Source organism: Leishmania major, chromosome 36 (genome assembly GCF_000002725.2).
Source record: "Leishmania major strain Friedlin complete genome, chromosome 36".
In the NCBI taxonomy this organism is placed as follows: Eukaryota; Euglenozoa; class Kinetoplastea; order Trypanosomatida; family Trypanosomatidae; genus Leishmania; species Leishmania major.
This window is the reverse complement of record NC_007287.2, coordinates 1,079,683-1,103,971: the sequence shown is the minus strand read 5'-3', so window position 1 is coordinate 1,103,971 and position 24,289 is coordinate 1,079,683. Positions and strand designations below refer to the sequence as shown.

Here is a 24,289-nt window from a genome sequence, read left to right as displayed (position 1 = left end):
AAGAGGGATAGAACACAGCGGATTCAGTAGTGCTTTGACCGCCGTTCTTTACACACACACACACACACACGCTGAACGTCTCAAGGATGATGAGCAAGGCACGAAGTGGGCGCTCTGCGCGATGCTTCTCACTATCATGTAAGAGGTGTGCTGGATATCCAACACAGTGGAGTGCGGTGCGTCATCAGTCACAGAGCTCCCTCGGCAGGTCGCGCGACCGCCAGCGTGGCCAGCCCAACGCCGACCCCAACACCGGCTCCCAGATCTCTGTCGTGGAGTCGCCTGATCTTACGCCGCACATTCAATTCGGGCTCAACAATCTCGAGCACGTGAAGTTGCCCGACATGTCCGATGAGGCTCGGCGGCGCAGCGACATTGACAAGGAGCGTGAGATGCGGGCAAAGTTTGGCGAGTATGGCCCCGGCGAGCGGCTGACAAAGAGCTCCCCGCAGATGAGGCGCGACATGCTGGAGGAGCAGCAGGACGTCGACGGTCTGCCGTGGGAGGTCCGGTGGCGCAAGTCACTCATCCCGACCTCGGAGGAGGTGATTCAGGATATCCGAGATCGCTTCGACTTGTTCGTCCAGGATCCGATCGAGCGTGAGCAGGAGTGGTATCTGCACTGGAAGGACCGGTCTTTCAAGATTCAGAAAGATCGGATGATATGGCCACAAGGCTACACGGACTACCTGGACCACTACGATGAAAACGGTCGTCGCCGGGTGCTGCCTACCGATCAGCGATGGTCCGACTCTTCCTGGAAGCACCTTGCCGACACCCGCTACAAGGACCGCATGTGGCTCATCGAGGGAGAGGAGCGCAAAGCCGTTCACCAAAGCTTGCAAACGGACCGGGCACTGTTGAACGAAGAGGAGCAGCGTCAGTCTGAAATGGGCGACGTGTACCACGGCATTCTCTCTGGCGTCGTTGATCTTGACCCAGATCAGACATACCAGGCACTCTCTGGTACTGCAGATCCTCTCGAAGTGGCCAAGACAAAGATAAAGCTACAGGCCTACGGGGCGCATCAGGCCCTCACGGCAGGGAAGAGCGAACTGAACCCCGCACAGATCGATCCGATATCTGGCTTCCCCAAGACGGACATGGAGCCACTGCCGACCGGCATTACTGTGGAGCAGGGCGCCGCTATCGCAACCCAGGCAAACATTCAGTATGAGATGCTGGAGCAGGGGGCGGAGGCCGCGCGGCTAGCTGGCCACGACCCAGCAGTAGCAATGATGAAGGCGCACCACAACACATCGAAGCAATACGGTGACCGTCCGATGCTGCGTGCGCAGGTTGAGGCGAATATCCAAAAAATCAAGGAGCTGGAGGCGGAGCGACAGCCGCTGGAAGCCGGCAAGACGGCTGACGGAGAGATGGTGGAGAAAATCGAGTCTCCGCTTCTTGAGGAGACAGCGGGAGGGCAGCCAGCAGTTTCTCAGATCCATATCAAAGCATCTGTGACGACCAACGAGTCGGGCTCAGGAGCTGTTGGCGCGTCTACGCCGGGGGGGTTTATCCATGTCGCTGAGAGACCGAAAAACGTGGAACCGGATGTGCCAAACGAGCTCTTCCGCGTTCCGCAATCCAGAGAGCTGAATGAGATGCCGAAGTGGTATCGCGAGACTCTCGTCGAGACAGAGCCCATGATTCGGCAGTATGGTATGGTGCACGACCCCTTGGAGGAAAAACAGCCTGAAAAGGAGTATTACGTTCCGCCGCCGCTGCGCGACGATGAGCGGGTGACGCTGGACGACGCCCCGTCCGGAGCGTCTGCTTTTGACGAAGTGAAGATGCACAAGCTCAAGTCTTTGCCGGAGCTGGTAGTCGGGTATAAGCCACTGCCTCTGTTTCGCGAAGTTTCAAAGAACGACTCACTTGAGGCAGCCGCTGAGGCACAGGAGAAGGAGGCAAAGGAGAAGAAGCTTGTGGGCAAGGACGGTAAGCCGATGAAGAGGTCGGAGCGCCAGCGGCTCGAGCGCCAGGAGCGGCTGCGCAAGTCGAAGCTGTCATACGACTCTGATATTCTGCTGCCCAACTTGCCGTGGGAGACGGACTCCATTGTGGATCCGTACCGTGGTGTCGAAGCAGTAGACGCAGTCGAGTTCAACAAGGAAGATCTCGAGAAGACATGGCGGGCTTATCGCGACGCATTTCAGCAGGCTCTGACAGAATTCGGGAATCTTACTCAGGTGACGAGCGAGGACAAGTGCGAGAAGATGCTGTACGACACAATGGAGCGCTTCCGCGAAGGGCGCGTTGGCGATCATCCAGAGGTGCCCAAGGAGCAGGACGAGGTGTTTCGCCTCGTCTTCGAGGCTCACACGAAGCACTTTCTCGCCGACTTTTACAAGTTCAAGGGAAATCGAGCCACCGAGGCGAACGCCGTCAAGGCAGAGGCGGACGAAATTCTTCGACGCGCATCGGCGAAGAGCAAGCTTCTCGGGAGGAACTTCATGAATTTTGTTCAAGAGATGACCTCCCTCGAGCTTGAGACGATTCGCAAGAACCCGGTGCAGCGCTATGCGGTCATGGTGCGCGACCGTAAGTATGAGGCCATTTCCCAGCCCTTCATGAAGTGGATCAAGAATGAGCTGGGCGAGTTCATGATCACAGAGTTCCAGAGTGCCGAGCAGCTGGAGGCACACAAAGAGTTTCTCCACCGTCACCTGAACGATGCCTACATCAGGTGCCCCTCCCGCGTTGAAGGTATCAGCGACGCGTCCCGCGATGCGGCGGTGGGGGCGTTTTACCAGTGGTGTCGCGGTGCGTTGGCGTTCTACACAGGCAAGAAGTTCCATAGCATGTTCCTCGACTTCGCCGACAGCCGCTTTCGCTCCCGCGCCGAGGAGCTTTACGAGGATTCGATCGAGCTCTTCTCCAACTACGCGAAGGCTGGCAAGGATATTGTGCAGATTCCAGTACCCGACTCAGACCCGCCTTACGAGTATGATGAGAAGGAATTCCTCGATGGAGAGAATGCTGTCTTTGCGGAGATCTCCGGGCACCTCGACAAGGCCGAAGCGTTGTGGCACTCCGGCAGCAGTAAGCGCTGGTACCCCATGACAGACGAAACAGAGTACATGTGGTTCAACGAACGCCGAGGTCGTCTAACCCTCGCGACGGACATCTCTGACCGCTGCTTGGAAAATGTCAACAAGAAGACGCACCCGTCCATCCACCCGTTCCCTGAGAGCGCGCGCGTATTCTTGGAAGGCGCACCTCTCACTCAGGAAACCGCAGAGCACCTGTGGCTGCGCTACATGGGAGACTTGTATTGGGAGCACTCGGAGTTCATGCAGCGGCAGGGCCGCTTCCAGACCAGCCGGTCCTACCGCGACAAGTGCCTGAACTTGTATCATCTGGCGGTACGCACAGCGCGCGAGCGGCTGCCCGCATCGTGGAAGGCGCCCCTACTCACAGAAGCAAAATACATGCTCCGTGTCTACAAGCCTGGTGACCACGTGCTGCAACACCTGCAGGATGTGGAGACGGTGGTGGACAAGCTCTTTGCGCAAGGCGAGCCGCGCCACTGGGTCGAGCCGTTCAGCGAGCTACCGTACCGGCTTGCTGTCGTACACGCAAACCTGCCTGCCTACGGCGAGGCTATCACAAAGGAGGTGCACCGACGTCTGAAGTGGCAGCCTTCCAACGAGCTTTTGATGAAAGATATGGAGCAGCGTGCTCGCGGCGGCGCTGTGACGCCCGAACTGGTGCCGTACTACAACACCCTTAATGCAGTCGCAGAGACGGTGTTCCGGCGCAAAATACTGCAGTGGCGCTCCAAGGAGTACGAAGGCTCTGATCCCTTCCTCTTCTGGACTCACATGTACTTTGCCTTTCGCGTGCATCCCAAGGACCGGGACGAGGTACAACGGATGTGGGACATGTATGAGCCGGCTTATGTGTACATCTACACCCAGTGCGCGTTGGCGTCGCGCGTGCGAGGCCACCGCCTCATCAACGATGCTCTGAGGCGCCTGTGTCAGATTTTGCTGTCTGGCGACCGATCGCAGAAGCTTGTCTTGATGGAGGAGCTGACCAAAGTGCGCGAGAAGATGGCGCACTTGATCGACCGCAGGGAGCTTGATCGCACGATCAACGCCCTCGAAGCGCACCTCGAGAACCCTGCGCAGCAAGCGTACACATACGGAACGGCACTGCTCTACAAGGAGGCCGTGCTACACGAAAAAATCACGCGCAACCCGCTGCTGCGAACGCAGATGGCGGCGAAGGAGTACACGGAGTTGCGCAAAAGGCAGGAGGAACTGCGCGTCAACGGGACGACACTAGACCCTCAGGAGGCGGCGAAGATGCAGGAGAAGGAGGGTGGCCTCGATGACGCACACCTCGACGCTCAACCAAGCTTGACCACGAAAGAAATGTTTGCTGAAAAGTAAGCACGTATGTGTGCGTCGGTACCCCTCTCCCTTGCACGACACTCTTTTCCACCACTTGCCTCAAAACAGCAGGCATTGGTGTGGCGCACAGGCGGCGTGTGTGACATGCGGATCCCTACAGGCAGTGTTTGGCTTGTTTTGTGAGGCGCTTTCGACTCTTTTGTAGTGTTCCTCCTTAAAGCAGATGCCGCTTCATCACCATCTTAAGGCCTCGTGCTTCGCAGCTATCGTTTCAGTTCAAGATCCAAGACAAAAGAACACAAGAAGATCGGATTCCGCAGATGTCGACTGGATTTACCGCCGTACAAGAGAGCGCAACCAGGACCTGCCAGACGCTGGAGATGCAGACAAACGGTGCACAGTTTTTTCCGTTTTTTTTTCCCTTCGTGACCTGAGGCAGGTAGGCGGGGAGCTCACCTTCCACTTCTCGCCCTTCTCTTCATCCTCTTTCTCTTCGATGTTTGCGTGGGTGCGCACATTCTGCCTGCATTCTCACTGAGCCACCTTACGCAGGAACTCCATAGGCTCCTCTGCAACGTGTGTTGGACTGTGCCATTCGTTAATAGTTCTACAACCCTCTGTTTCCAGCATCCGTTACACACCAGCTCTCTTTGCGAGGTGGTTTTGTGTCCAGCGTGAACATGCAGGGGCATAGGGGGAGAAGGGGGTATCGGCAGGCTTTCTTTCTTTTCTGAAGGCACCTTTTTTCGGAGTGCAGGCCAGAATCCATCGCCCGTTGAGTGGGAGAGAGAAAATACACACGCACACACAAATTCAGGCAGAACGTTCTTGCTGTTCCTCTTGCCCTTCGGGATCTTCGTTGCCTTCGTGACGTTTGATTGGCGAATTCCGTAAAGCGGGGCGCATTTTATTTCTTCCTTTGTAAGGATCGCTTGTCTGCCTCAGCATCATCGCGTGCCGCAGAATGCCCCTTGTAAAGGCAGAGACCGATGCGAGCTTCGTGGCTGAGGTGGCCGAGAGCGTTGGCGGCGCTTGCGCTCGCATGAATGACCATATTTCGGTTATGATAGAGGAGTACCTTCGGCGGCGAACACAGCAGGTGCGTGATGATGTCAAGCAAGAGCTTGATGCGGTGCGTGTACACCTGGAGCGGAAGATTGCGGACGCTGAAGCGGCGAAGGCAGTGGAAGAGGAGCGTTACCACAAGAAGAAGGTGCAAGTGCTGCAGGCCGCAGTGGAATTGCAGAAGATGCACGCAAACCTTCACCTCCAGCGCCTCTTTCACACATGGCGGCGTTGTGCTGATGTTCGTCAGGAGCGTCGCCGACTCGCCGAGGAGGCTCACATCCACATTGGGCGGCTTAGCTTATTTCACGCGTACATGCAGTGGCGCCTGTTTGCGGCAGCTCTTCGCCAGAAACGGCTTGAGGCAAAGGAGGCGCACAAACGCGACTGCCGCGAGCAGGAGCTACTTGGGCAGATTGAGGGGTACCAAAGGCAATTGGAGGGGGAGAGAGCAAAGGATGCCAGCTTGAACGAGAAGCTCAAGGAGGCGTTTGTGCGGGGCATGTGCGCGTTGAACCGAGAGGCGGTGCATGTACTTCACGGCTCCGAAGAGAATCAGGACGCGGATGTGGAGGCGATTGCGGAAATCCTTAGCCGTGAGAGCCATTCACGCCACCGCTCTGTGACGCCGGGCCACATGGATAGCTCCACTCTGAGCAACGTGCACGGCCACGGCGTCTGCCCGGTGCACCACATCGATGCCAAAGGGAGCTTTTATCATCCCTGCTTTTCCCCGGGGTACTGCGAGTATGATCGTCACTCAGGTTCGCGTGCCCCAGTATCTTCTGCGGTCCCACCGAGCGCATCAGGCCCTTTTGTGGTGAGTGCCGATCCAAAAAGCGCTCGCTCCATCGACAGCAGCCCGCCAGTACCGTTCCGCCACCTATCGAAGTCATCAACGACACGGTGGAGAATGTAAAGGGAAGAGACCAAAATTATAGATGCAAGAGAGTCACACGCACTGCTGCCCGCGCACGGTGCGTCCTTCTTTCTGCTCTATCCACAGATCATTCGTTTTCACGCAAAACGTGCTGTCCATCGCCAAGGCTTCACGGGCTTCGTTTTCCTCGCGCGCGAGAACTCACTGCAGCATGTACATGTCTGAGTGGCGTACTTCTTGCTCGGCAGGCCGCGGTCGGCTGCTGAGGAAACACCGCCCTCTTCCCGTGACCGTGTCTTGAAATTGTATACCTTCACTTGGATGACCAGTGTACTTGCGCTATGAGAAGTTTGAAAAACAAAAAAAAAACATAGGAAAGCAGAAGCGCAGCAGCGTATGCATGCCCCTTCTCGTCTTTGCGTTTCAGTAGGCATTTTTCACCCGGTAGCGCTCCGGTGTCGGCTTAGTTTGCTTTTATTGCGCTCTTGGTTTTGCTCGTGCAGTGTAATGACGAGGAGGAGCACCTGTGCACCTCTACGTGGTTGCGTACCAAATATTTGGAGCTCAGCGTGCTGGCTGTGAACTTTCGTGCAGCTGAAACAGGGGTGCTGTGCACGCAGAGATGAGAGGCACAACTTCACGCCTACTTTTTTTTTGCTTTCTAATATCTCATCATCTCTCAACATTGCCGAACACAGAGGCGGCACTACTACACGAACGACGCGATTGTGCTGCCATGAGCCGCCGCGTCAACACAGAAGCCGTGAGCCAGATCCTCGAAGCGCTCGTCCTGCTTCGCTCGTCAAGGTTGGCAGAGACTTCCACTGCTGGATCTGCGTCGTCTGTTTCCTCGGGGTACTCGACGCTGGAGCCCGGGTCGACCTCGGAAGCTGCGGTAGACTGCGCGCGGCGCCTTCTCCGCGATTGTGTTGTTTCTGCTATAGAAATCGAGCCCACGCAGCCTGATCCTTCATCCCTCCTGGTTGCCGAAGCAGATCCATCCATGGCCGCCAAAAAGTCTCCTTTTTCATTGAGCTCTGCAGCCGCGTGGCGTCCGCGGAGAGAGATCGGTGCTGTGCTTGAGGGTCGCGACTTGCACAGGATCGACCTCTCCGGCACGCGTTTGTCTGCTAGCTTCAATCGAAGCGATCTTTCCGAGGCCGTTCTTCTTGGAACCTACTTTGCGCACTGCACGTTCAACTTGTGTGACTTGCGGAAGGCAAATATGGCAGGTGCTCAGTTTCACTCTTGTACGTTCTTGTCTACTGACGCGTCGGCAGCGGCAGCGCGCCGGGCGCATTTTTCTCATTGCATGTTTCACCGGGCTGACTTGTCCGACTGGGACGCAGCGGGTGCAACATTTTTTCAATGCAGCTTCACCTTGTCTGACCTGTCCCGCTGGTCTTTGGACGGACAGACGACCGTGGTGAGTCCAACCGACTGGGGCCGTTGCCGCCGCTTAGACTGGGTGATGAAGCCTGGGAGCTCAGTGCGTGAGTGCCGTGTTTTTGGAGACGCAAATGCCGCAAACGCCCTTTCGTTGGCACCCGCTGAAAAGTCATCGTGCCACCCGTCACAGAGACATCACTGAGGCGGAAGCAGAAGTAAACATGACACCATTGCTCGCGCGCCTCATCGCATTTGAGCTCGCCATGCATTTCCTGACTTCGTAGGTATGCGATGCAGCAGTCATCACACCTTGAGGCATGTAGGTGCGCACACCGTGGTGCTTGCGCTGCACCTCACGTCCAGGAAAAAAGCAAACAAACTTCTGCGAAACGGAAAGAAAAACAAAAGCAAGAGGGAGGAGAAGCGAAAAGGAATCATCGAAACTGTGATAAACGGATCAGTTCAAAATGAGGATCCAGCTGGCCTTTTGCTGTGCTTTACCACACCCAAGGAGCATTGCGAATTCTGTCGAGAGTGCCACACCTGCTCTGTGTCTCTCGTGCCTGCTGTCTGATGTTGCTTTCCACTTATCCCGTGCCGGTTTGTTCACCCCTCTTGTGCTCTTTGCGTTGCCAGTTCTTCCACCCACGTGGGCCGGTCTTTCCTTACTGTTTCATCTCTCGCCTGCGGCGCTCTTTGGGGCTTTTTCTTGGGCAGACAAATCGTTGGCCGCATGTGCCACTCGAGCAACCACAGAACCCCAAGTAGCCCTGCTTGGCAAAAGCCCGTTTCTTAGCCAAACATATCTCTTTTTCTAAAGGCTCAACGTGGACGTGAAGAGAACTCCCGTGGTTTCTGCCTGAGCACCCGCACGTGCTTGAGGAGAAACGTGTCGAAGAGGTGGTAAAGCTATGCAGGCAGGCCACACCTGTGCTGCAAAAAAAAGAAAAACAGCAACAACAGCATAATATTCCTTTCCGAGCATAATCACCACATTGTGTTTCTGATTTCCGCACAACAGTCTATTCCTTACTCAGCATGTCACTAGAGGATGCTATCAATTTGCTGCGTGAGGTGTACGCGAGCACCAACAACGACCGTCGAAAAAGCTGCACTCTCCAACTGCTGCAGTGGGAGAAGGCTCTGCGGGCTGCAGACGCGGTACGGATCGGCATTGAACTTCTTAAGACTTCCAACGAAGGGGTGGCAGTGCAGGCGTACGGTGCGGTTCTGCTGCGCCATGCCCTGCACGCTCGCGTGCTACAACCCACACAACTGCCTCTGATGGATTTGCTCTCTTGGTACTGCAATGAGCCGACCTTAGGGCCTTTGCTGCGGGCGGACTTGATGGAGCTTCTTATCGAGTGCGTAATCTACTCGGACGACGCGGTGATAGGCCAAGTACTGGGGTCCCTGTGTACAGGGATCGAGTCGCAACTGCGTCGGATGCTGCTTCTGAGCGAGATGACAGTGGCGCTGGTCGACCCTGATTTCGACCGTGTGCCGCGCGAGTGTATCGGAAAGCTGAAGCGCAGTGTGACTAAGCAGGGGAGCCAGCTACTGAATGCCGCTACCATGAGTCTCTACACATACTACATGACCTCCGGCGGCGAGCAGTCCACAGCACTGGCGCCAGACTTAGAGCCGTGCGTCGAGGCTGCGTTAAAGGTGATTGGCGCCCTCGCGCCTCAACTACCGTTCTCTGTGTGGCAAGAGCACAACCTGGCAGCAACGATGGAGGTACTGCTGCGATGGGCGCCGGCGCAGCGCCCAGTGCTAGCCTGTGCCACCAGCCTACTGCGCTGCTACTCAGCCGGCGATGCCCACAAAGCGGCCATCCTGCGCGTTCTGCTCAGCATTGTGCTGCGGAAGATACCAGCACTGGTTGCTAGTGGTGACATTGCCGCACTGGATGAAATTCTCAACCTGGCGTTGGAGCTTCCCAAAGACTTTGTGCAGCTGGAGGGGGTGCTACTGGTGCAGAGCATCATGTCAGTCTTTTCCATACCAAGCATCCTGTTCGGGCAGGAGGCTGTGCAGCTGATGGAGCGCATGGGAGAGGAGGCGTTTCGCCATGTGGACACGATCGAAATCTACAACGGGCTGCGTCTGCTGCTCCCCAAGAACTTATGTCACCCTATGCATGGTACGAACCCCGAAGGGCAAGAGCTCTCTCGAGAGCAGTTCGGATTCGAGCAGCTGTTTGAGGAGGTCTTTTCTGACTTCCGGCGAGGTGCAAGCAAGATCTTGACTCAGCTAGCTCGCATGTACCCGGAACGCACGAACCAGTATCTGCTGAGCCTCCTGGGCGACCTGCCTGACCCTCAAGGCACCCCCGGAGACCCGCGCACCCGCAGCCGCTTCGTACGGCAGAGTAGCCTGACGTTCGTCTACTGGGAGGCCACCCAGTTCATGATGGAGTACCTCTCGGCCGCTTTCGAGTGCTCGACTGTGAGCGTCAACGCATGCGTGTCGACGTTGCTGGCCCACGAGCCCTCTGACGCGGTGCTCAGGCCTGTGTACTTCAACATGATCTCTTACTTCTGGAAAGTGCGCGACGGCGATGTCATGAATGTATGGGAGGGAACCATCAATATCCTTCTGAACTGCATCAACGACGAGAGTAGTCGGTACACCGACGACATCGACGTCTCGGCTGCGCGGCGCCGGGCTCACACCTTGCTGGTGCAAATGTGTGTCGAGCACAGCCGCCGCTTTCTACCACAGATGCCTTCTCTGATCAAACAGCTGGAGCCGACGCTGATGCGCGCGAACGGGATGGAGCGCTCACTCCTGTACGAGGCCCTTATCGCGCTCACGGCTGTTCTGCCGGCGCACGAGTCCGATGCGTACCTGCAGACAATTGTGAACCCGCTTGTGAACATGCTGGCCACTTCTCCAGCACTGAAAGACCAAAACGCCTTCAATAACATTATGTGCGCGGCTACGGCAGACGACAAGGACGCGAGGGGCGTGCTGCAGGGATGCTTGAACACAATCGCCGCCGTCTTCCGGCGTTGCCAGATGACGCCATACGTGGTAGAGAAGGCAACGCAACTGTTTCCACTGGTCGGGCAGCTGCTCTTGAGCATCCACAGCATGCAGCCGAGTGATCTGCCTCCCGAGTACCGCAGCATTCTCGAGCAGGAAGCGGGGGAGAGAGATCTTTTTCTGCCCGGTAAGACTCGCAAGAGTGATGCGCACGTGGTCAACGCAGTCCGTGGAGCTCGCGCCACTCTGATGAACATTCGTATTGCTCTATACCAAGTCTTTGGAGAACTGAGCCCTATTTTGCCAGCGGAACGGTTTGGTGAGGTCATCACTGCCCTCACAACCAGCGCTCGGATACCCACGCATGTTACTCGCTCTCTCACGGAGAAGTGCTTGCTGCCGATCGGCAAGGAGCACCCGACGTTGCTCATCTACATTTTCCAACTTCTCCACCGATTTTTTGCTCAGCGCAAGGAGCAGGTGCGTCAGCAGCGGACGGCGGAGGCAAACGCGCGCAATACCCGTGATGATGTAGTGGAGTCAAAGCAGTGGCTCTACTACGCAAAAGACGTGACCAAGTTTATACGGAGTCACGTCCTGGACAGCCACTTGTGGAAGCGCGACAAGACGCTTTTCCTCGCGACGGCAGAGGTGGCGATGAGCATCTTTGAAAGCGGCGCCGACAACCGTACAGCACAGAGCTTTCTCATTTCCATTGTCAACCTCACCACCGACACCGCAGTTCTACCGGAGGTGGAGGCGGCCTTGTCGGAGGTGCGCGTGGTGGTGTACTCGCGGCTCGTCTCGTACGTGACCCTGACACCGGACGGCGAGCTGACGCCGTCCGAACGTGAAAACGTGGCGTACGCGATCAGTGAGCCCTACGTGAGGCTCTTTCCCAATCTTACGCCATCCTTGACCATGGCCGGGATGTCACAGGAGCAGCAGGAGACACTGCACGCACACCTCCTAATCGTCGGCAACTTTGCTGGGCAGCGCCGGAAGGTGAAGGAGTTCTTGATCAACATAGCAAAGGCGAACGCCGGGGTGTCCGGGCGAGTCTGAGACTTGACTTATCAGCAGCGAAGGTCGAGGTGTGTGTGTGTGTGCGTGTGTGTTAGGATACCGCGGCGTCTCTGAATTGTGAGCGTGCGCATTTGAGATGGTCGTGCGTGTGCAAGTGTGTTACCAAAGACACGGCGTTGAGGCAGCGAGGGAGGTAAAAGGACTTGTGTGGGCGATATCGGGGTGGAGAAGGAGAGGTGTGAGGGAAACAGATGGAGTAGGTTCTAGGGGCTTTGTGAGAAGAGCGGGGTGCTGTGACATGCACGTGTAAGGCACGCTGCTTTCTGCAGACGCGTTGACCGAGGTCGTGCTGCTGCTGTACATCATTCCTTCCCTAGAGACCTCTCCACCCCCTTCTGCCTCGCAGATGTCCTGTACCATGCGCGTTAGTTTTCTCCTTTTTTCTCTGCTTTGGCGAAGAAGCCGGATGAAAAGTACTCGATGACTTTTGAAATTGTCCTCCTCGCGCTGCGTGCGGCCGCGTTACGCGTTGCACTCTCCAAACCAGAACCGTTCCATTCTTCTCCATCTATCGCTCTGGTCCTTTTTTCTCTTTCTTCTTTCCTCTCCATGCCCCTCCCATGCGCGTGCGTGCGAGAGAGAGGGAGGGCTGAGCGTTGCCGTGCTCGCGCCCAGCGTCGCGGAGGCTGCCGTCCTATCACCTGTGCGCCTCCGTTTTCATCCATCCTCTTGGCACTAGAGGCCGATTTCTACCTAAGCAAGGCGTATGGCTTGGACCAGCGCTCCTACAGTAGTGTTCATTTCCTGTGTGTTTTCTGCGTCGCCATGACTGTGGGTGCTGCAGCGCTATGCGAGTATTATGGCTACCTGCCGAGGCTTGTCCGCCATACGGGGCTGCTTCCATCGACACGCACCTCTGTGACTTCATCGATGGCCGCGACAGTGCTGCAATCGTCACTCTACGAGGCGGACCCTTCTCCTCCCGTGCGGAGCGGCGAGTTTGAGCTCCCGTCCACCTACTCACTGCACAAACCGTTGGTGTATGACATCGCTGCGCTGCCACCCAAGCCGGTCTCATCCTTGCGTCTAGTCATTATCAGCGACACCCACGAGCGGCATCGAGAGATGAGTGTTCCAAACGGCGACGTGCTGGTGCACTGCGGCGACATCCAGGAAGGCTTGAACTTTGTGCGGGACGTCAAAGCGATGTTGATCGATTTTTCTGCCTGGTTCACGGATAGCGCGTTGCACCCGCACCCCGTGAAGTTGATCATTGCGGGTAATCATGACAAGGCCATTGCTGCAATGTCTACAGAAGATGTTCGCCGACTCTTTGCACCTGCTGTGTACTTGTGCGAGGACAGTGTGGTGGTGGAGCCTGCCGGTGTGCGCTTCTACGGTTCACCACGCTCCATCTCCAACTCTCGCTGGAGCCCCAATACAGCATTTCAGGGCAAAAAGGCGTGGAAGCGTTTCGTATTCGCCTCAGCGCGGCAAGATGATGAGGCAGGAGCCGTGTCCACTGCTTCTCGATGCTCGTCGGAGCAGCCTCTTCGCTCGCGGCTCGAAGGTGCCACTCCAGGTGGTCCTGTCGATGTCTTGGTCGTTCACCAAAGTCCAGACATACCCAGAGCCCACCACAGCGTTTCGGAGCAGCCAATTTGCGCGTATGCTCAACAGGTGGCGCCGCGCCGCGTGCTTCTTTGTGGACATCTTCACGGTGCACATGGCATGCATCGGCTGCCCGTGCCTGAACATGTCAGGAAGTCATTTCGCATTGCGACACGAGGTGGAGGCGGCCAGCCGGAGGGGGTGGTGAGGATGGATGAAATCCCACACCTTCCGTGCATTAACGCCGCCATGATGACTGGCCGCTTTGGCCAGAATGTGCTGCTCCCTCCGAGCGTTGTGGACCTGGAGCTGTGAGGACGTTGCATGGGAGGGAGTCAGGCGAAACGGAGATCCATGGAGGCTACAGTGTGCGCACACTACTGCACCGGATCTTTGTCGCGCCACCGGGTCTGTAAGGCATACAGCTGCACTGTAGCTTTTTGTTCTGTTGGTTGCTCTATCGTTTTCCTCTCTTCGGATCTATTTGTTAGCTCTGATGCGACGGGTGCGTCTCAGCATCCGTTTTCCATGTTCTCTACACGTATCACTTTTCCAGTGCTGACTCTAGGCACACTTCTTGAGCCATTGTCAAGTCGATACACCCTACCATGCTCTTGGCGCGCTGGTCTGGAGTCACAGAGGCGTGCTCTCCGTCTCTTTGCAGCGTAGCACCCCGTCTGTAAGCGGTGCAACCTCGAGCATCCGCGAATATTGATAAGGGCAAGCGAAAAGAGGAAAATGGATCAGCCGTTTTCAATTCGTAACGAGGGCCTGCCTCTGCGGAAAGAGGGTTTCCGGTTGATCTGACTTTGCCCGCGTGTCATGGTTCAAATTTGGCGTGTTTGCCACCCATGCACTCTCAGTTTCTCCCTCTGCTTGTCGCCCCGTGCCTCTGCTCTCCCGCCACTTCACCCCCCCCCTTCCCTCTTCCCTCTTCCCCTCCCTCTCTCTCTGGTCGCCTTCTGCAACTGCTTGTATCTCTCGTGCTCGCCATCTTGCTGGCACATGCGTGTCTCCAGTTACGCCCTTTGATAAACAGGAGAGAAAAAAGCTGAACGAGACCCTCACTTCGACGACTTTGTAATCCTTAGCGTATCATAGCCCGAAAGGAGAGACCGGAACACGACGTGTTGGCGACTCTTCCTTTCTTCCCGTTAATTCAAGAAAGACGATAAAAAGGGCGCTCCACAGACTCCTTGACCCCCTCTACTACTAGTACTAGCGCTCACGCCACACACACGTCTGTTCGCCATGCTCCGCTGCCGTGCTGTCTCGAAGCTGGCCACGCTGGCCGCCCTTCGCTTCCTCACCATCACCCCGATTCCCATGCCCGCGCTCTCCCCCACTATGGAGAAGGGCAAGATCACGGAGTGGTGCAAGCAGCCTGGTGACTTCATTCGCCCCGGCGACACCTTCTGCAACATCGAGACCGATAAGGCTGTCGTGTCGTACGATAATGCAACTGAAGAGGGCTTCTTCGCCCGCGTCATCACCTCTCCTGGCGAGGAGACGGTTGTGGGTCAGACAGTGTGCCTCATCGTCGACGAGAAGGAGGGTGTCCACTCTGACGAGGTCAAGAACTGGAAGCCTGAGGCCGAGGAAGCACCCGCTGCGGCTGCCGAGGAGGCTCCTGCTGCCCCTGCCGCTACAACCCCTGTGGCTGCTGCCCCTGTGGCGGCGTCTGGTGACCGCGTGAAGGCATCGCCGTACGCTCGCAAGATGGCTGCGGAGAAGAACGTTTCACTGAGAGGCATCAAGGGCACCGGTGGTGGTGTGGGTCGCATCACGTCCAAGGACGTGGCGGCTGCCGTGGCAAGCGGCACCGCCAGCTCGGCTGCAGAGGTGGCTGCACCGGCCAAGACTGCTGCTACTGCGGCACTGGCTGCCCCCGCGAAGCCCGCGGCAGCCAAGGGAACGCCTCCAGCGAACCCCAACTTCACCGACATTCCGGTGACGACAATGCGATCTGTCATCGCGAAGCGCCTGCACCAGTCCAAGAACCTGGAAATTCCGCACTACTACCTCTTCGACGACTGCCGCGTCGACAACATGCTGGCCCTCATCAAGCAGCTGAACGCGAAAGGTAATGGCGAGTACAAGATCACTGTGAACGACTACATTGTCAAGGCGGTTGCGCGCGCCAACACTCTGGTGCCGGAGGTGAACTCCTCCTGGCAGGGTGACTTCATCCGCCAGTACGCCACCGTTGACGTCTCGGTGGCTGTGGCCACGCCGACTGGCCTCATTACCCCGATCATCCGCAACGCGCAGGCGAAGGGTCTCGTAGAAATATCGAAGGAGACGAAGGCTCTAGCGAAGAAGGCGCGCGACGGTACGCTGCAGCCCAGCGAGTTCCAGGGTGGCACGTGCTCCGTGTCGAACCTCGGTGCCACAGGCATCCCCGGCTTCACAGCCATCATCAATCCCCCGCAGGCGATGATTCTCGCCGTAGGCTCCGCCAAGCCGCGCGCTGAGATTGTGAAGAGCGAGGAGACGGGCGAGTTTGAGATGACTGGCAGGGTAGAGAACGTCGTGAGCTTTTCGGCGTCCTTTGACCACCGCATCGTCGATGGCGCCCTCGGCGCCAAGTGGTTCCAGCACTTCCATGACGCCATGGAGAACCCGCTGTCACTTCTGCTGTAGGAGCAGGACACCCAGCTGGTAGATGTAGCTATGATGGAATTGGGTGTGTGTGATGCCTCCACCGCCTCTCTATCTCGACCACTGTTGTTTTCTTTGACCAGTCTCCCTAATGGACTTTGATGTCGAACGGGGGTGTTTGTCTGCGTGTCTGTGCTCTTGTGTGTGAATGGCAGACAGAAGGAGACGCGTTCAGTGCAAGGACAGGCGAAGGAGACGAAGTGAAGGGTGATCTTCACCTCCTCCCCCCTTGTTTTCATTTTTTCCGTCTGTGGGTGGTGCTGGAGGGAGGGAGGGAGGGAGGGAGCAAGTGGAAGATCGAAGGAATTCTCGGTGAGGGGAGCCCTACCGACTTCCAAAGGCTTCTTTCTTTCCCCTCCCGTTGTGTTTTTGTTCGTTATCCTTCCCCCGTTTTCATGTCGTCGAGTATTAAAAGCGTGTCTGTTTTTATCATCTTCTGTTTTGTTGGCTTTTTCTTCTGTTTTGTCATGCCTCGCGCGCTTGCAGCTGCGTAGCGTCGTCTTTCCGGTCTCGCCCATTCTCGATGTCTCCACTGGCGCTGTTATGTTGTAAAGAATATCCTGCTTGTCCTTCCTTTCTCGGCGCGTGGGGGGAGGGAGGTGCACACATCGTTCGTGGAGCAGCGCTACGCCAAACACACAAAAGCCTTGGTGGAAAGGACGAGATGAGAGACTCCAAGCGTACGCATGTATGTGCGCATCTAGACGAAGGCGTTGATGTTAAAGAGTCTCGAAACGGAGACGGCTGTGTTTAAGTAGTGATTGTCATCCTACCGTTGCGATTGTCTGTCTTTTGTTCTTTGGGTGCCGAGATTCTCTTCCATAGAAGCATTGCAGGTTGTCGGCGCGCGCATTCGAGCATTCGAAAGCAACGGCAACAACAACGAAGGCTGTGCGAAGAAGCACAACAGAACCGCAACGAAAAAAAGGTGAAGAATCGAACGATAGATTCTTCCCCTTCCCTGGCACACCCCATGCATCCAGTCTCACCGATGATCGCATCCCTGTTCATGCACATACACGCACACACACACACACACACACACACACAGACACAGACACAGACATACAAACATCTACCGACGGATATACACTTCTCCTGTTCGTATTCAACCAAACACGCCCACAACTGTATATGCACCCTCATACTCAGTCGAAGGCAGAGAGAGAGACCCTTAGAGAAGCCTTGTGCCTCCTCTAATTTCTTTGTCCGTACGTCCTACAGCTGCTAAGTGATCTGTTTCCTTCTCATCCATTGTGCGTACGCACACGGTGCTCAGACTACATTCAAGAGGCTTCTTGCATGTGTTCCAAAGGCAAACAACCCTCTGTGAGGATCGCTGGTGCAACCGGCAGCACCGGTCGTGAAATTGTCACACCTGGTCTCGCACCCAGATACGCTCTGTGTTATATCCTTAGTGCGCTACGAATCCCAGTGAGTTTGTGGACCGTCGTCTTTACCCGCTTGCACGCCGGTGACGCGCGCCATTGCCTGTCCGTGGCTCCTGGGGGGACTGGGAGGACATTTTAGCGGGCGTCTCGCGCATCCCACGGTCCCATGTATCGGGCGGTGTCTGGTGCTTCGACGACGCGAAGGCCTAGTGGGGACGGTATGGGTGAAACTGCCGGCAAACGTACCACCTCTCGCGGGCGTCGGATGATGCTGATGCGGTGTTTCGCACCAACACTGGGAGCTCCGCTGTCTTGTCTTCCGAGTCGCGCTCATCGCGGTGCTTCTTGGGACCCCCGCACGGCCACAGCAAGATGCCCATCGGCTGGTCGAGAATGGAGGAGGAACCCGCCGATCAACGGGGTCGTGCGAGCGGCGCCCACGACATCTTGGAGGAGCTCTGCGACAAGGAGCCGAAGAACAAGCGCACACAATCTACGCTTGACCCATCGTTGTCTGTGGGTGCGAACGGGAGTGTAGAAGCAAATCGAGGCGGCGACACGGAGAGGTGCCGATGGGGCCAGGAGGTCCTGTGATAGGTGGTGCAGAATACCTTTCACCGCTTGGTCTTATCAGGCCATCATGCCGCGATCAACTTCCTCTGCATCTTCCCTCGTCACGTGCTTTCCTTTGCCGAGCCGACAGTTGCCGAGATGGTGTGTCTATTCAACTGCATGGCGCATACGGGGCCAAGAGAGGACGAGGAGATTCTGATAGTGGAGTCGACGTCGCGCAAGTTGGACAATGTCCTGTGGAGCGAGATATACGCTGCCTCTTACGGAAAAGCTGCAGCTCGCGAAACCAGCGTTGCGCTGATCGATGAAGCGCCTCGACAAGTCTACGAGCACAAGTATCGCCTGCACAGTCACGACCTCACATCGCGAGACGATGTCTCTTGCGCTGGCGATACCTCATCGGAGTTGGCAGGTCCTTCGAAAAGGCAGCGGGAAGGTGCCCACTGGATGAGCCATGGCTAAGTGCCAACGCTACACTACTTCTCTCACGTGAGCGTGCGCGTGGCAAACAAGCGCCGCCTGTCGGCGTACCTCAGCATCCCGTGCAGGCTCGGCACTCGCACGTTGCGACTCTTCAATCCATGGGCCGGCAAACTGCTCTTTCCCTCATCGCGCTGTTTGAGCGGCAGGTGGACGTCAAGTACGTGGCCAAATCGATTTCAGGCGACATCGTGGCGTTGCGTTACCAAAGCGACAACAACGCCGAGGAGGAAAACCGCAGTGGCGCACGGCAGGCGCCTCGCTCGGTCAGAGCGACGATCGTCAACGGCAGGAACGTGGCGCGGCGAACATACATAGCGGCCTAGGAGGAGGGTTTCGGCGAGAGAGAGACACGGTGACCGCAGCAGATGCGGAGTTGAAGCGAGTCAGCATTTCTCGGGTGCCTCGCTTTTCGGCTGCTTGTCTCTCTTCTTGCCTTCTCCTTGACCTGTGGCGCAACCGGAAAGAGGCATGATGGATTTGGAAGGTGAGAACGCGAGGAGCTCTGATGACAGGAGGACACCTCAGCGTGTGATATCTCAGGATCCAGTGCCCTCACTCTATGTGTGGGGAGGCCAAGCAGCATCCCCCCTATCCCTGCCTATGTGCGGAACCACCTCTGGTGGTGACAAGGTCATACTTCTACGACGTAGGGGGATGTCAGAGCGATGTATCGCTGCTGCTGTCGGCGGTGATGTCCTGGATAGCGTTGTTTCAGGGCGACCTGCGCCCTTGAACACGCTTGTGCCATCCACATGATGTGCAGAGTGTCGGCGTGATCCGAACGTATCCCAACTCGGCGACAGCGAGGGGTGCACCAGGTGACGGAAGGCGCAATGGGATCAGCTGTGAGGCAGCCTGCGAGGCGGGGGGTGGGCAGAGTTCGAGGCGCATACCACAAAACACCAGACACGAACACTTCATTCTAAGACATCTCACTGTATAGTTGCTAAGTCGCTGCGGGTGGATTTTCGGTGATGATATGGTGCAACAGGTAGACGACGTTATCTTCTCTCCTGATATCCTGCCTCTCTCTTCCCCATTTTCACAATATCACATCCCTACACGAGCTCACATACTGTTTCCGTTGCTCTGACACCCCCGCAAAACTGCTGCGCCAGTGAAGTGCGTCGTGCCGCTTCATCCATCTTCGCCTTTGGCACGCGTACTTGCATTGCTTACCAAAGGTACACGTACACAGGCGAGAGATGTCAGCTAACTGCGCGGGTCCCGCATCAACACCCGACGCGAAGAAGGCCCGAGTGGAAGCCGATGTGATCACGGAGGCGGACCGCGTGCCGGCGTTTCCTCTCCCGCCCACCGATGCCGCTGCCTACGAGCGTGAACACGTGCACAACGTGTACAGCGCGATTGCCGACCACTTCTCTAGCACACGGTACAAGGCGTGGCCACAGGTCGGCGCCTTCTTGGAGGGCCTACCGCCCTTTTCCCTCGTGGCGGATGTTGGCTGCGGAAATGGGAAGTACTTTTCGGCAGCACAGCGGCTTGCCCTCACTGCCCCGTCGCATCCCATGACCACATCAGGCGCTTCTCTCGAGATGAAGTCGAGGCAGCAAGCAGAGGCGCAGCCGTCGCCGCCTCTTGTCTCCTTTGCACCCGCACACCGCTACGTCTTGGGCCTCGACTATAGTGAGGAGCTCCTGCGCTCCACGCAACGTCAGCTGGTCGACCCCAACATGCATCATGCGCAGCGGCGTCGCCGCCTTAGTGGCAAGCGTGCAAAGAACGAGGCAGAGGCGGTGGCGACACCTGTGTCTGCGGAGGAGCTCCCACGAACAGATACGGTGCGCAGCGACGCTCTACGGTGCCCGTTGCGTAGCGGCGTCTTCGACGCCGCCATCAGTATAGCGGTGATTCACCACTACGCGAGTCGCGAGCGGCGGAGACTGGCGGTGCGCGAGCTCCTCCGCCTCGCTCGGCCGCATGGTGGGCGTGTACTTATCTACGTGTGGGCACGTGAGCAGCGAGGCCACACAAAGCGTCTGGTCGACCCAGAAACCGGCGACGGTCTCGTGCGGTGGGAGCGAAATCAGAAGTACGATGGGGCACAGCAGGTGTTCCGCCGCTACTATCACTTTTTTGCGGAGGGAGAGCTGGAGCAGCTGTGCAAGGACGCGGCCAGCGATGATGGGACAGGGTCGATTCCGGTCGCAATCAGGAAATCTTACTACGACAAGGAGAATTGGTGTGTGATGCTGGAGCGCTGTTGACGTCGAAGTGAAGGGTGTGGCGACTCGAACGCCGCCTGAGATGGACAACATTGTGCCTGTGGGTTTTTGCATGCGCCTCTTAGCCTTATTCGTCTACACCCATCTGCTTGGCCCTTTCATCTTGAGTAATAAGTAGGTCCACCTCGTCTTCACAGGCGCATTGTAAAGTTGCGCGCGGGCATTATCGGGGAAGCCGACGTGTCATCGATGTCGAGGCTTGCGTTGACATCACCCCCTTCCTTCTTTGCCGCGCCTTCGCAGACGGTGACGGGGAATGGCCACCGCTACGAGAGTGAAAGAAGGCAGCAGCAGAGTCGAGAAGGAACAACACGAAAAATGCCGCCGCTGCTCAGTGTGCCAGGCAGGAGGGAGATAAAGGCCGTGCTTGGTGCTCTCTCTATGTGTGTGTGTATCGTGTCTTGTCGTGTAATGTCGTGTCGTGGACAAGTCCGCATAGCGTGCGCCAGGTAAAGTCTCATTGGCAGAGGCCGGGTGCCGTTCATCATAGGTGCGCTGTCTTCTCGTCTCTCCATCTGCCTGTCGCTACTTTTCTTTCTTCCTCTCGCACATCGAGCCCTTCGGCTTCCCCCTCTTTCTTGGAAACCAAAGAGCAAACCACGCATTCCCGACGACCGTGCCGCGCCGGCATCCATTGCTGCCACTCGCTCCTTCTTTTTATCTGTGCCCTTTCCAGTCTTCCGTGCCGTTAGATCCGATCGCTCGCTGGCTGGAAATGGAGCATCAGTACTTCTTCATCGAGGCCACGTGGCTGGAGGCGGCGGCAGCTGGCATTTGCTCACGCAACGGAATCATCTTGAAGGATGCCATCGCCAAGGCGGAGAAGGGCATACCAGTTCAGATCAAAAACGACTCCGCTCCGACTATGCGCAGTCTCATCCAAACGACACACGCCTCGCTGGAGCAGGCCTGCGAGCGATACTTACACCAGAACGCGCGGAATCTTCGACTCACCCGAGCAAGCAAGCCGACACCAGCCGTGGAGGCCCTCAATGAGGCGGAGCGCGCGTCCTGCCGTGAGCTAGTGGTGCGCATCGCCATCACAGGTGCTCTGACGCAATACCAGCGCTGCACACGAAAGTGCATCTTGCAGGACTCCAGCTCGCTCTCTCCGTCCTTGTCTCATCCAGCTGTCTCTGCGAGCAAGACCGTGCAGGGCAACGGTGTGACAGACAAACAGCTGGAGCGCAGTTTCCAGACGACGCTTTTGAAGGGACTTCTGTACGCCTTCGAGTCCTTTCAGGAGTGCCATTCCATGAACCGCGATCACTATCCGCCTCGCGTGGACAGTAACACTCCCGGCACTGTCGGCTGGGATACCCTTGTGCTGCTGTATCTGGTTCACCGCATTCCGCAAGTTGCCCGCCACGCGAGTGGCAGCGCCATTGACGATTGCATAGGACAGGTGATACGAACGTGGCGCAAACTGTTGGTTGCACTCCAGTCTGTAGACGCCCAGGAAGCACCCGAGCACTCGCGCCGTCGCGGGGCCCTCTCCCTCGTGAACGGTCTCCTCATCATTCTGTTTCAGCGCTACAATACTCACCAGTGTGCCGTACTCTTGGGTGCTGTTGAGCATGCAGAAACGGTCGCCGAGTCATCGAAAGAGCCGGCACGCTCCATCTTACACCCTTCGCGGCACATGGTGTCAGAGGTGGTCACCTATCACTACTATCAAGGGCGGATGCGCTTGTACGAGCGGAAGCTCGACGAAGCCCACCGCATTTTGCGGATAGCTTACACGCTTTTGCCGCCCGCAGGGTTCGGCAATGAGCCGCAGCGCCTCAACAAGGAGCGGGTGCGCTTCTTTCTCTCTGTGGCCGGTGTAGCGAATGGGCGGCGCATCCCCGATGAGATTCTGCGCGCCGACGAGGATTTGCTTCCGCGCCTGTTCGGTTCCTTGACCGCGGCCATTGAGCGAGGGGACCCGGTGTGCTTCTCCGCTGCTCTCGACAGCCATGCCTCGACGTTCCATCGCCGCGGCGTGTATCTCATTCTGCAGCAGGCAAAGATCCTCTGCTATCTCATGGTGGTTGCCCGTGTGCACGCCGCCATGGCGGCACTTTCTGACGTGGACAACAGCCGTATCACCATTCCAACGTTGCTGGCCGCGTACACCTACATCACCAGCGAGAAGCCGCAGAGTGGGAAGTCGTCCGCAGAGTCGAAGAAACGCTCACGAGACGACGAGGCTGTGTCGCCAGTCTCTGAGGCTCGCATGGCGGAGAGCGTTATGGATGAAGACCGCATGGCGCTCTGGATTGCGAAACTCATTGCGCGTGGGTATGTGCGTGGCTACTACTCGCACGAGCACAAGACGCTGGTGTTGTCCAAGAAGGTTCCCTTTCCCCTCTTACAAGAAGAGGTGTGAGCTATGGAGGTGAGGCACAATATGCGGGGTGGAAGCGGCGGCAAAGCCGCGTGGGCGCATCACCGCACCATTGGAGAGAACCACGTAGGTCTCACGTGAGGAGAAGTTGGAGCGAGGGAGTACGGGGGCAGAACTGTAGCCGGTGAAGGCCTCCGTTTTGGCCGCGTCGCTCCTCACGTCTCCCCGTCTCTCTCTCCCTTCCTCTTTTCCCGTCCGCTTCGTGTTGTCCTTTTTTGTTCTGTTTGCCCGTTTTCGTTATCTGCCCTTGCGCGTCCACCTTTATGGTCGCCTGAGGCGTGCAGAGGACCGTGTGCCACCTCCGCTCGAGTTTCAGCAGAGAGACGCCCTGGGGGGGGTGTCACACGGGCTACACGGGGTGAGACCGGCTTCGCATGAAGGCACCTAATCATCTACCATACAAGAACACTGAACGGGAACAAAAAAAAAACGGCGAGGCGTCCTTCCCTGACCCCGTAAACCTTTTAACCTCATCCGCGCCCTTTCAAGGACTCGGCAGTACCACCTCCAGCTTGTCATCACCTCGTGGGGAAACGGTCCTCCGTTCCTGAGCGCGGCTGTGGACGACGCAGAGTGCCTTCATTCACCCGACCGGCCTGCGAACCGCCGTGCAGCACTGACGCTGTGATTTCGCATCTCATTTGTGGGGGGGGGCATTTCTGGCTTTGCAGTGCATTCCCACCTGATGCCGCCTTCTTCCACCGCCACACTCACGCTTCCTGAATCCGTTCGTCTTCCCACCTACTACTGCCTACTCAGGATCTTCCTACCTTGCGCACGCTCAATCAAGGAGCGCAACCATCACGCACTGCTTTCTCAGGAGCCACACTATTCCGTCTTCCGCCTTTCGAGAGGCTCAACGGCTTGCAGCTCTTGTACAGCTTCCATCCACGTTCTTGTGTGCCGCACACTATATTGACGCATGTAATGACCAATAAGAACAAGCATATAACCGACTGCGCTGCGCGTCAGCTCGCTGTCGTGCGCCGTCATGAGATGCAACCTCTAGTCCTTGAAATCTGACAGCCCACTGGAGGCGCCTGCGCTATAGCCCGAGCCGTGTCTGTGCGTGCGTCTAAATGATGGCTTATACGACAAACTATTGAAGAAAACCGAATGACCGGCCTGTGGAGAGTAAACGCCAATGCGCTTTACTGATGGACGCTGCCGCAGCGGCTGCTGCTGGTGTGTGGGCCTGTGCGCGCGCTGCAAGTGTCTGA

General features: G+C 57.1%; 8 protein-coding genes and 1 non-coding gene across 9 annotated transcripts; all 9 read left to right on the top strand.

Annotated features, from left to right (window-relative positions):
* Positions 1-86: 86 nt before the first annotated feature.
* LMJF_36_2700 (conserved hypothetical protein) lies at positions 87-4,403 on the top strand (the record flags this gene model as incomplete). The annotated part of the gene is made up of 1 exon (XM_001686796.1): positions 87-4,403. The coding sequence occupies one exon, from the start codon at positions 87-89 to the stop codon at positions 4,401-4,403; it is 4,317 nt and encodes a 1,438-aa protein (XP_001686848.1).
* A 925-nt stretch (positions 4,404-5,328) lies between these two features.
* LMJF_36_2690 (conserved hypothetical protein) lies at positions 5,329-6,348 on the top strand (the record flags this gene model as incomplete). Its single annotated transcript, XM_001686795.1, has 1 exon — positions 5,329-6,348. The coding sequence occupies one exon, from the start codon at positions 5,329-5,331 to the stop codon at positions 6,346-6,348; it is 1,020 nt and encodes a 339-aa protein (XP_001686847.1).
* A 583-nt stretch (positions 6,349-6,931) lies between these two features.
* LMJF_36_2685 (conserved hypothetical protein) lies at positions 6,932-7,900 on the top strand (the record flags this gene model as incomplete). Its single annotated transcript, XM_001686794.1, has 1 exon — positions 6,932-7,900. One exon carries the CDS (start codon positions 6,932-6,934, stop codon positions 7,898-7,900), a length of 969 nt encoding a protein of 322 aa, XP_001686846.1.
* Positions 7,901-8,736: 836 nt separating this feature from the next.
* LMJF_36_2680 (conserved hypothetical protein) lies at positions 8,737-11,754 on the top strand (the record flags this gene model as incomplete). Its single annotated transcript, XM_001686793.1, has 1 exon — positions 8,737-11,754. One exon carries the CDS (start codon positions 8,737-8,739, stop codon positions 11,752-11,754), a length of 3,018 nt encoding a protein of 1,005 aa, XP_001686845.1.
* Positions 11,755-12,195: 441 nt separating this feature from the next.
* Positions 12,196-13,641, top strand: LMJF_36_2670 (conserved hypothetical protein; the record flags this gene model as incomplete). Its single annotated transcript, XM_001686792.1, has 1 exon — positions 12,196-13,641. One exon carries the CDS (start codon positions 12,196-12,198, stop codon positions 13,639-13,641), a length of 1,446 nt encoding a protein of 481 aa, XP_001686844.1.
* A 936-nt stretch (positions 13,642-14,577) lies between these two features.
* LMJF_36_2660 (putative dihydrolipoamide acetyltransferase precursor) lies at positions 14,578-15,969 on the top strand (the record flags this gene model as incomplete). Its single annotated transcript, XM_001686791.1, has 1 exon — positions 14,578-15,969. One exon carries the CDS (start codon positions 14,578-14,580, stop codon positions 15,967-15,969), a length of 1,392 nt encoding a protein of 463 aa, XP_001686843.1.
* A 3,670-nt stretch (positions 15,970-19,639) lies between these two features.
* LMJF_36_2650 (conserved hypothetical protein) lies at positions 19,640-20,662 on the top strand (the record flags this gene model as incomplete). The annotated part of the gene is made up of 1 exon (XM_001686790.1): positions 19,640-20,662. One exon carries the CDS (start codon positions 19,640-19,642, stop codon positions 20,660-20,662), a length of 1,023 nt encoding a protein of 340 aa, XP_001686842.1.
* A 733-nt stretch (positions 20,663-21,395) lies between these two features.
* On the top strand, positions 21,396-23,051 carry LMJF_36_2640 (conserved hypothetical protein; the record flags this gene model as incomplete). The annotated part of the gene is made up of 1 exon (XM_001686789.1): positions 21,396-23,051. The coding sequence occupies one exon, from the start codon at positions 21,396-21,398 to the stop codon at positions 23,049-23,051; it is 1,656 nt and encodes a 551-aa protein (XP_001686841.1).
* A 943-nt stretch (positions 23,052-23,994) lies between these two features.
* LM36Cs2C1.5 lies at positions 23,995-24,095 on the top strand. The gene has a single exon (XR_002461172.1). It is a non-coding gene; the product is annotated as a C/D snoRNA (small nucleolar RNA).
* The last annotated feature ends 194 nt before the right edge of the window (positions 24,096-24,289 follow it).